The sequence below is a fragment of the Cydia fagiglandana genome, chromosome Z, assembly GCF_963556715.1.
Source record: "Cydia fagiglandana chromosome Z, ilCydFagi1.1, whole genome shotgun sequence".
Classification (NCBI taxonomy): domain Eukaryota; kingdom Metazoa; phylum Arthropoda; class Insecta; order Lepidoptera; family Tortricidae; genus Cydia; species Cydia fagiglandana.
Window position 1 is genome coordinate 19,508,160 of NC_085959.1, and position 14,350 is coordinate 19,522,509.

Genomic DNA, 14,350 nt, shown 5'->3' on the forward strand with positions numbered 1-14,350 from the left:
AATAACCGCGGTTTCGGTTAAAAACCGATTATTTCCATACAAAAAATAACCGATTTGCATTCCCTAGTCCTATCAGCACCTATATTTATGCGTTTATATAAAACAGGACTCTCTGGTTAAAAATAAATAGCAATATGTATTAGAAAAATTAAAGTAAAACGCGTTATTTAACAATGCAACAATAAACAATTAAAAACAAATCTCCACATAATTTTTTAAACAGACAAAATAATGTAAATAGTCGTAGCGCCGAATTAGATAGTATGAATGAATTTGTTTGGCGTTGATACATTAATAGGCCCGGGAATCCGAGTGCTACCGTATTCCAAATAAAATATTTAAGGCAATAAAATAATTATAAACATATCTTACTGGAGGTGCTTTGTGCTTTAATGAATTGATTTAATAAATGTCCTTACCGTTAAAGTAGTACCTAAGTGATATAAAGAAGTTATATTTAAGTACCTCTGCATTGTGCCGGCGAGGGGAGGCTGCGGTCCCCTGTGACCTACATCGACGTTGCCACCACCTGTCAAAAACACAAGCATTAGCTGTATCTAAACACTAAATAAACACTAAACTTACTCTCTTACTAACACTAATATTTTTTTATTAATAAAATACACAAACTATCTTATACTCGTAGAGTCAGACGAAGAAAAGTCTGCAGCTATTTTGATAGCATACGCAGTGCAAGTGTTATAATTTAGAAGTTTGTCGTTTAAAATAATACTTGCACTGCGTGTGCCGAGGTGTCAGAATCCGGTGTTGCTCGAACGCGTTGCTATCATAAAGGAGCAATATTTCGGGGATCTCGGAAATGGCTCTAACAATTATTGAAGACGAAATTTGCTATATGGGGGCGAAAAACACGGAACCCTTATAGATCACTCGTGCGTCTGTCTGTCCGAACATTCCTCCCCCTCCCCCCATATTCTTAAATATTAAACTACTGGGTCTAAATTATGGACAAAATACTCAAAATAGTTCTTTACCTACATATGTCAGGAAAACCTATTAGAAATGTGTAGTCAAGCGTGAATTGGACTAAACATTGTTAAAAATTGGGTAGATAATGTACGGAGTCCGACTCGCACTTGTCCAGTTTTTTTGCGTAATGGTACGGAACCCAAGGTGCGCGAGTCCGACTCGCACTTGGCCGGTTTTTATTTATCAATTCGTTACTTCCAAGGACACTTGACGGCTTGACATCATTTTGGTCACATTTTTGACATTGCAATCTTGTAAGTATATTGTATAGATTTGTTTATTGATTTTAATGTCTCATAAATTATAAACATTCTGTTAAAATATTCAATAACATAACTTATTTATAAATTAAACTATATAACAATAATAACTTACTTATTTTCACATAAGATTATCTACCATCGCTATCAGTTATTCAAAGAGCGACTAGGCATGATTCATGCCGCATGAATAAACAGAGGATCAACAATCATTAACGAAAACACCACATTATTTACTTCCACCCGACAGAATAATTTTTCATGTTTATAAATTAAATATATATAAATTGGTACTACTAAAAGAAATTAATAACTAGCTTAAATCTAAAATAGGCCCCTGAGGCATTGTACCAAGGATGCTGGTGGCATTTCCTAGCTGTATCGCAATGCTGATACGTTGTGCGAGATATATAGCCGCCAGCTCTTCGGTCACCAGTTACGTCAACCAGACGCTTCGCGATTTCTGCGAACAACTTATGCGCGCTGAGACCTAGGACCTAGAGGACCTAGGATCAACTCCAAATGGTATAAAATGGTACTCTCTACCGAGGCTCTTATATTTGTTAAGTTTTAGAATTTCGGCGCTTTCCGCCTCCCCGCCCGCTTTTACAGTAGTCCGTTAGAGGTGGGACGGTACCAGTGTGTCTACGCAGGTAGCATCCCACACCAGCATCCGTCCCAAGCTCCAAGGAACTAAGGACACCCCATCAGGCCTCTTGCCATCATCTCTGATAATGCCAGTCGGCTCAAGAAGAGCAGGCACATTGATGGTGGTAAGAGACCATGTATGTTATGTTCAGAGCTCGGCAGGGGTGAGCCATTTTGACGTCACTTATGTCAAGTGTAGATATCAATATAGATACACCTTAGAAAGATATATTAAAATAAAACTTTATTAATTGTAGTTTAACTAAAATGTCAATGCCTTATGTACAAATAAACTTTAATAGTAGCATATGGATGGATGGATACATATACATACATATTATTTGAAGAGATTTACTAAAAAAGCTTGCTAAAATTAATTTGTTTTAATGGCGACGTAAAGATCGTAGCGGAAAGGCAGCCTAAATAAAATAATTTCTTTAGTTATTAAATTACACTACATACACCATCGAAAGACAAGGCATGTCCATATTGTGCAAACTCTGAAAACAGCTCACCCCCGCCGGGCTCTGGACTTATGTTACCTATACAAATTCTGTTATGGACATCTAAGGCACACACACAATCCTGTAAAAACTATATATTTTTATGGGCACGTCTATTGCACATTCGAGAAAACATACAGTGTGGATCAAAAATATTGCACTTTTTAAAAATACATTAACACATTCATTGCCACTAAGTGCTACGGGCTACGCTCGTAGCGAGTAGTCGTTACAGTGTACCCGACAGTCGGGTACTTGGCCCTGAATATGTTAAAACAATACTACTTATACATATATATTATTGTCTATTTAATGTAATTCAATCTAACAACAGTTTAATGCAATTCTTTTTTTTTTTAATTACATCATCCAGATCCGTGTCTCATCGCTGGCACTTCTTGAATTGTGTGAATTTTGGAAAACTCGCTGACAGTTACATTAAATTGTTTTAGAAAGAATAAACGAAATTAAGAATATCTCGTTGAGTTTTATTTCAAAAGTGCAGAAATTTTTGGCCCACACTGTAAAATAATCCCTGTGTGTACCATCGCCTACACTGTTAACTGTAAATCGGTGTAACTGTAAACCTTATGCCTTTTGTAATAAGGTCCACCGATGTACAGTTAGGAGAGGAGTGTTGCTGTTTGTACTTGTGTAGCAGAGGGCTTACCGCGAACCACTTTCGACGTGTTGCCTCCCTGTCACACTTACGTACGAATTTACAAGTGCGACAGAGAGGCAACACGTCGAACGTGGTTCGCGGTAGGCCCTCTGAAGCTACGAGTAAGCCCGTAGCGTTTATGCTACGAACGAGCTTAAAGAAATCTATTCGACGCCCGGGGGCGCATTCTGACTGTAAGAATATGTTATGAATTTGATCGAGATTTGTTATTAATATGATATGATCCTTTAGCATCTAAAGAGATTTTTCTGGATGAAGATATGCAATGAAAACCTGTTATTACAATCGGAATACGCCTGCCGAGTAAGTAGGTAACTAATATGCATTTACAGCTCGTGGTAGAGGCTATTCAGCCGGCCTAGCCAAGGTTACAATCGCTATCGTTTCGACAACGAAAAGTTTTATGTCTCTTTATCACTCTTCCATATTAGTGCGACAGTGACAGTTGCGTTTCGATCGCTACGCAGCGATTGACATCTTGGATACGCGCAGTACGCGGCCAGTTCTAGGCGGAAGCACAGAATAAATCTCAGAAGACTCACTCTCGAACAAAACGCGTCTGTCACGATCACAGATATGGCCGATAGGTGGCGACAGCGCCACGCGCGGCTTTTGTCAAACCCCAAAATTGGGGTCTAACGGGTGTACTTTTAGCTACCCTGTAGCAAAGCGACGAAATCGCGGAGTGAGACACGCCTGGCGGAAGGTGCGAATGGGTACCTAAATTGTAAACGGGCATAAGACGAATAATTCTCTATATTTCGGGATCACGTGTAACCAACTGCCATTTAGTTATACCCCGTCGTTCAGTGGGCAATCCCCACTTGAAGTGCGTACCTAGTCCTGAGCTACGACTGCTACGACCAAATTCGTCACAAGTGATATTATCATCATTCTACTCAGCAATTTTCGATCTTAACCCATCCCTAATAACTTCAATCATAAAAAAGATACAGACCAGACGGACGGATGGACGGATGGATGGACCGATGGACGAACAACAAAGTGATCCTACTACTACAACAAAGTACTTATGGTACTTATAGCACAGGTTGATACCTAATTTAAGTACCAACGAAAGATCTTAGACAGATATACCTATGTAACATAACTTATGAAATTATGTATGAATGTAACCTTTTGAGCCTAATAAACTTTATCTTATCCTATAAGAGTTGCGTTTTTCCTTTTCAGTTACGGAACCCTAAACAAATTTCACATTTTGCTTAGGAGAGAGTGAGACGCAATGACATTGGACAAATAAATTGGACAGGTGGAAATACCACCTTAAGATTGTCTTTAAATATACCGGGTGTGGCCTACATGAGCAAAAAATTAAACCGTAAGCTGTACTCCTCATACTGACCGACATTTGTTCAGCGACTTTTAAAAATAACTTGTGGTTTGATTTTTAATACAATTTAAAGTTTATTCTAAGACGTAATGTATTGCAAATTTTGTTATGTTTAAGGCATGACAAGCAACGTCAGTCACAATGATAATGGCGTGGCGATGGCGTCCATTGAAGATAATATTTATTTATATGAAAAATGGGGAGTCTAAATACTTCATAATTTTTAAAAGTTGTTGAATAAAAGTGTCACCGTTTGAGGTACAATCTATGTTTTAATTATTTGCTCGTGTTACAGGCCACACCCGGTATTTACAGTATAAACCCCTGCACTTCTTATCAGCTTGGTAACTTTCAGTAGGATAACCACCACAATAATAAGAAAATCTAGAAAGTGGTTGATTACTACCTTCCCGAGCTATACCTATGCATTTTGCATTGATAGACCGTCAGAGACGCCGAGAACTTACAGCCTGGCACAGACTGAACTCAAAGAGGTTGGCAATTAGCGCTAAGTACTAGCTCAGTTTATACTTAAAGAAAGTATTACGTAACCATTCTGTGTACAAACAAAACAATTCCAGGAAAGAGCAGGATAACTTAATACGAGTATAAGATCTAGTTTGTAAATAACTATTTAATAAATTATATTTCTCAGACATATAGGTAAGATATATTTGTGGTTATAATTATGGATATATGATTCTCGATATTGAACTTTCGTGAGACATATTTTAAACTGTTTAGACCACAACGGTTTCACTCACTTGAATTTGAAGGCGCTGCGCGAGTTGCAGTCGCCGCGAGCACTCGAGCCTGAGGAAGGACCGCTGACGGGGCCGAAACATGCCGCCGATAGCGACAAAAATTCAAGTGAGTCTAAACAGTTTAAAATATGTCTCACGAAAGTTTAATATCGTTGTCGTCTAAACAGTTTTGATATATATGATTCTGCTTAACGCTAGTGGAATGTTAAAGAGCGTCTTCACATAAAGTGAGCGTGAGAGGAGGACGGTTAGTTATGCAACAGATGAGGCAGGTCCGGGCGAAGCGCGGCGCGGCGCCGCACGGCAGCCGCACCGGAGGCAATCGCTATCGACCCAACTTACCGCCCCATGTACACAGTTACCTGCCATTCATTACTTAAAACTCACTCTGCCGTATTCGAACTTCAAGATATTCACAAGACGCGACACGTACTAGATCCATTCTAGAAACGTTATAGTTTAGATATCAACTAGTTCTCTTTTAGAGAGCAATTCGGGCAATTAATGTCACTTTTACGTTAGATAGAGTAAGAATATCCATTAGATGTGAATTGGATCTCCAAGTCATATCCTATGGAAATCGTTCAAGAGTATCTCCAGAATCGCGCAAATGTCAAATTTGACAGGTTAGATCTTAAACATATCGTTATCGTATCTTGGTGATGTCTAAAAGATATCTAATAGATGTCTATTGCAAAATCTGAATCGGGCCCACTGACTCGCTTCAGGCACAGTCTAACTATAGGCAATTGTACCCTACTGTCCACAGTATAGTTTGTTATTGAGAAATCTGTGTCAGTTCCATGGAATAAACTAGAAACTAAAAGGGTTTATTTCTATAAATAAGTACGTGTTGGTTACGAGTATGAAATGTTTCTGTTTAGTAGGTACCTACGGATATGATTGTCGTTCTTGTCTACGAGACCGCGTGATAAAACGGTGTCTGACACTTTCTATCCCACGGTGTTAAAAAGTGACAGTTATTATATCACATTGATAAAGCCATTCATAGTACGCCTGGGGACGTACCTAACGTGTCGCTTAACCCATTGACCGCCGCAGACGGCTGTGGACGTCATCGGAAAGTCTTGCCAAGGGCGCCAACGACGGCTACAGCCGTCAGCTTCGCCAATTCGATAGGGATTTACCGGGACTCCGTATCGTAAAGTTCATTTTCGCTAAAATAATCGCGATCGCCTGGCGTCCTGGGCACGGCATATTCGCACGCCGTCTGGCGTTCAAAGGGTTAACTTCAAACCCGAGTAGGTAAATCCATTCGACCCTCTCAGCAAATATCTACTCTATCACCTTTTCTTAATACCAAAATCGCATAATCTGACAGATGAATTTACCCGAGTTTGGAGTTAAGCGACTCCTACGTTGTGCGTAGTTTTAATTGACAGTTTAACGAAAACGACAGTTACACAAACATAGAGATTTTTTATTTTATCATAGGGCTTGTGACATTGATAAGTGTTAAGTTCGAATACATACATTTGTCACTACACGCAAGGACCAAACACTCGACAGAACCTAAACTTAAACAGCTATTAAACCCAGACCTCGCCAACCCTGATAATAAACTGCATGAAAAATCTGGGTGGCTTCATTTAAAGATTAATTCTGCCAAAGGAAATATCTAGTTCAGATAACGCCATATTTATTTACTGTTTCATGTTGTGTGCTAGCACGACTATTACGATAGATACCTATTGGAATTTCCAATCAATAGAAAATAAGAATAGAATATAAGTGGCTTAACAAGGGCTCGTATCCGTTTCGGTATGTAAATTGGGTCGGTAACGATATTTCGTCAACAAATAAGTTTAGCGGTCGGAAACGAGTACAGGCTCCATCAAACGCCTATTCCGCAAATGGGCCAGAAATAACAATTCTCCCCTGCATCACAATGCCATTTAATGAACGGCAAAGTGTTTTTAGGGTTCCGTACCTCAAAAGGTAAAAACGGAACCCTTATAGGATCACTTTGTTGTCCGTCCGTCCGCCTGTCTGCCTGTCTGTCAAGACCCTTAATCTTGGGAACGCGTGGAAGTATCGAGTTGAATAAACTATAATACTTAAGTCTACGGTCCCTTGAAGCTGTGAAAAAATCAAACTTCTAAAGAAACGTGAAAAAAGTTACCTTTTATTTCGCAAGAAACCTTTATTTCTACACTCTCAAGGGAATACAAATTTATAGGGCAAGTGCCCATTGACCTAGAATTATGAAATTTGGCAAGTATTGGGTCCCATACATTCTACGACTGTTCTCTTTCCGCACAGAGTCTACAGGGAAAAAGCACAAAACTATAAAAGATATATAAATAAAATAAGAAATAATTCAAATTCTTATGGAACCCTCGGTGGGTGGGACGACTCGGACTTGTCCGGTTTGTTAAGTAAGTAACATTTGATTGTTTTGCAGTTTTAGGTTATCCGTGCAAAAGAAGTTTTTTAATTACTTTTTAAGTAATTTTTAGAAAATGGAGCTTTCTTTCTATCTATTCGAGCCCGATGAATCTAAACAAGCTTGTTACGACTCTGAATTAAATCTTCCTATCGTAGAATATTCAATACTATGCACAATCGGGGTTTGATCGAGGAACGTAACCTAGAGGGTTTAAAAGAGGTTGAACATTTGTACAGTCAGCGTCAAGGATATTTTTACATATTTCACCTTATTACAAAGGAGTAAGGTGCAAAAGTGTATTAAACATAGGTACCTATTTTGACGTCGACTGTACGGATAAGGAATACAATTAATTTCATATAAAGAGCTTTGAAACTTCGTATGTTATAGATTAAGTACCTAACTGCGTATCAAATAAATAAAAAAAGTATTATTATCTACCCGTTTTAAAATTCAAGCCTTGTTTGAAAGTGGTTCATAGCTTAGGTATAGAACATGTGTAAAATTAACATTTAAGTACAATTTTACGATTCTTACTTACCTTTTAAACCGCAACAATTACAATGGGACATAATAATAATAGCTTTTCTCAATAATGCGTGTAATCGAGTACGATGGACGCCCCGCCACTACAATTAAGTTTACACTTTTGATGCTAGTCTTCAATATTTTTTTTGTCGCCAGGGATGTGATATTTCTGGCAACCATCTTAAGGTACCGTTCGGATTAAGACTACGCCAGCATTAATACTGCTGCATTAATGCGACATTGATACCGACTACATTGCTGCAAGAAACGTCAAAAAGGTAGGTAGGTACTTTTATCGCGACATGGGTAACATTACATTCTGCAGCTGCACTACTACTTATAGTACGAACACGTCGGTGTTATTGTCAATTTCCATAGTAAAATGAATGGTAGTGCTGCTGTCGTTGGAAATGGACTGTCATCTTTATATAAATAAGTTCATGTTTGATGACGCGCCGCATTACTGCAGCGGCAATGTGATGCTGGTGTAGTCTGTTAATTAGGTGATGCCTAGTTTGATAACGCGCCGCATTACTGCAGCGGCAATGTGATGCTGGTGTAGTCTGTTAATTAGGTGATGCCTAGTTTGATGACGCGCCGCATTACTGCAGCGGCAATGTGATGCTGGTGTAGTCTGTTAATTAGGTGATGCCTAGTTTGATGACGCGCCGCATTACTGCAGCGGCAATGTGATGCTGGTGTAGTCTGTTAATTAGATGATGCCTAGTTTGATAACGCGCCGCATTACTGCAGCGGCAATGTGATGCTGGTGTAGTCTGTTAATTAGGTGATGCCTAGTTTGATAACGCGCCGCATTACTGCAGCGGCAATGTGATGCTGGTGTAGTCTGTTAATTAGGTGATGCCTAGTTTGATAACGCGCCGCATTACTGCAGCGGCAATGTGATGCTGGTGTAGTCTGTTAATTAGGTGATGCCTAGTTTGATAACGCGCCGCATTACTGCAGCGGCAATGTGATGCTGGTGTAGTCTGTTAATTAGGTGATGCCTAGTTTGATAACGCGCCGCATTACTGCAGCGGCAATGTGATTCTGGTGTAGTCTGTTAATTAGGTGATGCCTAGTTTGATAACGCGCCGCATTACTGCAGCGGCAATGTGATGCTGGTGTAGTCTGTTAATTAGGTGATGCCTAGTTTGATAACGCGCCGCATTACTGCAGCGGCAATGTGATGCTGGTGTAGTCTGTTAATTAGGTGATGCCTAGTTTGCCTCGTTTCGCGAAACTTTGGTTGTTTTGTCACACTATGTTGCCAAATATGTCGAGCGAAGTACAGTAAGGTAATCATTTACTTATATAGATAACGACCATCCCATAATACTGTCTCCCGTAATGCATTTCGAGTTCTTAACACAAAGTTCAATAGTCCTATCCGGTAAACATATATAACCGGCAAATAGCTTTAACCCGGAACAAAAAATAAAAACAAACCTTTTGCTCAAATTTGGGGATTTACATTATTTTTATTAAAACGGTTGAAATTACATGAATACTGCTTATGTAGTATGTACCTACGATGAATTTTTATTGCCTTTTGAAGGTTGTTGTTCTTTGCTTGAAAGGAAGGCGTTTTTCACACGGTACCTTATACAGTACTAAATAGTTATGAGCGACATGGGAAATGGGGAGGCTTCTGTTAGCTCCTTGGCCGTTTCATGTTTTCTGCCGGATTGTTATCCGGCAGAAAATATTTTTATTGAGCTGTAACAATTTTCAGCAATATGGAACACCATATACTTACTGTTTAAATTTTAATAAAAATCGGCCAATTTAACATCGCTTCCCTCAACATTGCTGACGACACTTGTTGCTCATTGTTCGCTTGTTATGTTGAGAGATATCTAATGTAATAGGTAGGTAAAAAAAACTAAAGCCCTTCCTTGCGTGTAATGTTTGCAAATAACGCATAAGCATATTACATAAATATTTAATTACCTATATTGTTAATAATTTACTCTACATCATGAAAATCATAAATCGTTCCCCTTATCACCTCTTAACTTCATATAGGTAGTGAATAAATAAATGGTAAAACGATTACATTAAAATTACATATACCTATGTACAATCGGATCTATTATCGAAAGCAAAAACAAAATCTATCGAAAGCGGTATAATATGTTTCCCTTTATTATAAACGCTGCGTTTTACAACCATATTTAGGTCAGCAAGCGACACAGTCATGTCAATTTTTCCTCCCATTCGTTAACTTATTTATCATCGCAAGCTGGACGGTATCGCCTGCTTAGGGTGGTATTCCACCTGTCCAATTTGTATTTTGTCTCACACTTATGAGAGTTATTTGTTTAATGAGAGGGTGAGACGCCATGACATCGGAAAGATGGATTACCACCCTTAGCGTGAATCGATGTATTTGGACTGAGCCACTAGGAATTTGATTTTTAGGCCCAGTTGCACCGACCACATTTAATAGACTAATTAACGTCAAACAGCAGTGAAGTATGTAATTTCCCACACAGATAAATTAAGCGAACGCTTTAATGGTGACAGACGGTTTGGTCCAACCGACCCTTAATCCACCATGAAATTTTCCTATAGGTAGGTAGTTATCTACATTTAATTTACATAAGCACGCAGACTATTGAATTTACACCAAGGAAATCATGACAATTTTCCGTCCCATTGGTTTATTTATTACAGTTATTTATCATCGCAAGCCAGGCAGTGGGTATCGCCTGCTTAGCGCGAATCAATGCACTATAGTCTGTTTTTTTTAGCATTAGAAAGAACTTCGCAGAAGTAAGCTTGTGGTTCCAAATCAGGCACTTTTAGCGGTAATAATTTGAAGTAAGTTATATGTATTGACGATGCTACATTAGATAATTCAATAATTATTAACAATTAAGGAGCCTGATAAAAACTGCACGCTTGCTTCTGTGGAGTTCTTTCTAATGCTAAAAAAAACGAACTATAGGAATAAAGCTGCTAGGAATTTGATTTAAATTAATAATATCTGGGAGACCGAGCTTTGCTCGGAAAACGTATATAAAAACTAAAAATGCGCTTTCCCAGACATAATACCTAATAGCTAGACCGAAAATCCCCATATATCAAATTTCATCGAAATCATTAGGTTTCTGAGATCCTCGAAATATATCCTGTCCAGCTTGCGATGATATTAAGTATATATAAATAAACAAGAATTGCTCGTTTAAAGGTATTAGAACTATCTACTATAACAGACGTAACTATATACCATTGTGCAGCACAGATGCTGCACAATGACCCTAGAGGATGATGATGTCCCTAGAGGGGACGAGTTTTAAATTTGGATCGCACGATTTCATGTAGGTATTTCGTTCAATGATATCTCCACTATACTAATACTAGAGACATATTCTAATTGTAATAACAGGTTATGAATTTGATCTGCATTGATCTGTTCTGTAATAGATATGATCTGTCAGTGTCACAGAAACGTCACTTTCAACACTGACTAATCATATCCCTAACAAATCTAGATCAAATTCATAACTTCAGAGTACGCCTCCGATATGTAGGCTGACCCCCTTATTCATAAACACGCTACAAACCTCAATTAGCTAATAATCATTTATCGTTATCTGTTTTTGAATTATGTAATATTTGTAAGAAAGAGATAAAACAAAATTTAAAGTTTTATGAATAAGGAAGTAAGTCTGTACCTAATATTTGTTTCCGTTCATTAAAAGTTACTCAGGATGTCATGACAACCATTCGCCCTTCTAGGTAAATAACTGTTTGTAGCAAAGTGTCATTAAAAGTTTGCACCTATCTTCTTTGATTAATTATGTTAGCTACTGCAGAAATATTGGTAATTATAACACCAGAGATGTGACTTATTTGAAATACTTGTATTTAAAATGCAGATACAAAATGCAAAATACCTATTTTGTATTTTGTATTTAAATACCTTTTGAAGAAAACTATTTTGTATTTTATTTGAAATAGTTTTTGGGACCTATTTTCTATTTTCAAAATACAAAATACTTTATAGTGGTAGGTAATGTAGGTAGGAGTTACAATCTCTTCTGATGTTACAATCCTGGCCTGAACTGTTGAATCTGCTGTTTAGTAACGTCGCACATGACCATAAGCGTAGCAAGTGGTTAAAAAAGTAGAATCTTGAGTGTTGCGAGGGTTTCAAGGCACGAGAGGAGAACAAACTTTTTGCCCTGGTGAAACACAAACGAGACGTTTACATCACACTAACGAGAGGCATTATAATAGCTGTAAAACATTACAAATTAATGCTTTAAGAGTTAGCCGTTAAAAACCATCATCCATACCTACATCCTACCGGTTAATATGAGCAAACAACTAAAAATTGGCACTTTAGATAGAGGATTGATTTCAAAGAATAGAGTCTTTTCAACTCGGAAATTCCGAGTAATACTTTTTAATTCAGACTAGGTATTCACTACTCAGAGTACCTTTTATCGCAAAGTATTTGTATTTTAAAAAAGTATTTTGAAAATACCTATTTCGTATTTTGTATTTAAATACAAATTCAAAAACTATTTTGTATTTTGCATTTGAAATAGTATTATCAAGGAAGTATTTGTATTTTGTATTTAAATACTTTTTATAAAGTATTTTTCACATCTCTGTATAACACAGGTTCCTTTTGGACCATCGATGTGTAGTGGATGTATAGTGGTATTAGAGTTAGACCAAGAGTCTGACGCTGTGTTGACAGTGCAAATGTTAGTTATTTATGCGTCATAATTTGACGCTTGACTAGGTCTAACTCTATTAAAGCGTACAGGCAGCAGCAGAAGTTGCTAAGCGGGCGAGGTGTTCAAAATTACCTTGACACGCTCTTATTCTCTAACAATAAAGTCGCGTCAAGATCATTTTGAACACCTGGCCCGCTTAGCAACTTCTGCTGCTGACTGTACATACAAGATTTTTGTGAACAAGTGCGTTTTACTTTTCCAACTTTACTTTTGACCCTAATTTTACATCCACTTACCTACATTTGATGTGAAATTTAGCGAAATAATCAAAAGAGTGCGACTTTGTATTCAACAGAATGAGAATGTCGAGCATTTGATAAATTAAATTGATTAATTTTGAATTAAAAATAGTAAAATTCATGGTCTTCCTTTTATTTCTGACACTATGTTATTTAGCAAAAAATAATCCTTATAATCCTTTCGATCGGTATGATAATAAGGATATTTTTTTTCTCGTGTAGCGGGTTCGATTTCCGGTTCATCCGTGTAATTATTTACAAATCGATAAATGCAGTTTCAATTGTTTTTTAAAATAAATAACGTCTTCTTTCAGGAAAATATCCTATCTACGATATTTAAGGTACTTTCCCTTGATGTTCCATGGTCTTGGGACACCCTGTATATATATAAGTACCTACAGAGCCGTCTTAAACTATGCTGGGGCCCTCGGGCACATAAGAATTTGGGGCCCTTTTGGAAAGCAAAGAAAGCTAATTAATTAAACTAATTATTTTCTATGATCTTCTAATTATAATGGGTAAGCAAATATACACTGTTACTGTCTGTCCTTCGGGGCCTCCCGATGAAGGGTGCCCTGGGCACGGGCCCCGTGTGTCCTTATGGTATAGACGGTACCTACCTACTGTATAAGTAGGTATATAAAAACTCAAAAAGGCTGAGCTAGATCGATTTATCGCCCCCGAATACTCCCATATAGCAAATTTCATCGCAATCGTTAGAGCAGTTCCCGGGATCCCCAAAATATATATATAAATAAACAAGAATTGCTCGTTCAAAGGTATTAATTAGATCACCTAGTGATTGACTGTGGGAATGCCTTTAATACTGCTATGTTTAATAATGTAGGTGTACATTACTCGTAATACGAGTATACAGTCAGCAGCAGAAGTTGCTAAGCGGGCCAAGTGTTCAAAAGGATCTTGACGCGACTTTATTGTAAAGAAAATAAGACCCTGTCAAGGTAATTTTGAATATCTCGCCCGCTTAGCAACTTCTGCTATACTGACTGTACAATTCATGTACTAATGAAAAAATCGTCAATTATGTAGCCAATATCTTCTAACAAATCTATTAAAATGACTGAACTGTTTGATTATTTTTTCTAATTTGACCAAAAGTGATGGTATATATATACAGAGCTCGCATTGATGCGTTTGAGATGCGGTGCTGGAGGCGAATGATTTGAGTGCCATGGACAGCCCACCGCACAAGTG

The 14,350-nt window shown here is 37.8% G+C and overlaps 2 protein-coding genes across 2 annotated transcripts in view; both read right to left on the minus strand.

Moving 5' to 3' along the window:
* Positions 1-14,350, minus strand: part of LOC134679259 (uncharacterized) — a 452,522-nt gene that overhangs the window by 54,807 nt on the left and 383,365 nt on the right. The window lies entirely within an intron of this gene.
* LOC134679269 (cationic amino acid transporter 2) overlaps positions 1-14,350 on the minus strand; it is a 60,036-nt gene that overhangs the window by 44,114 nt on the left and 1,572 nt on the right. Inside the window, exon 2 of the mRNA XM_063538165.1 lies at positions 466-529. Coding sequence (XP_063394235.1) covers positions 466-473 — 8 coding nt within the window. The 5' untranslated portion in view covers positions 474-529. The remainder of the gene's footprint in view (positions 1-465; positions 530-14,350) is intronic.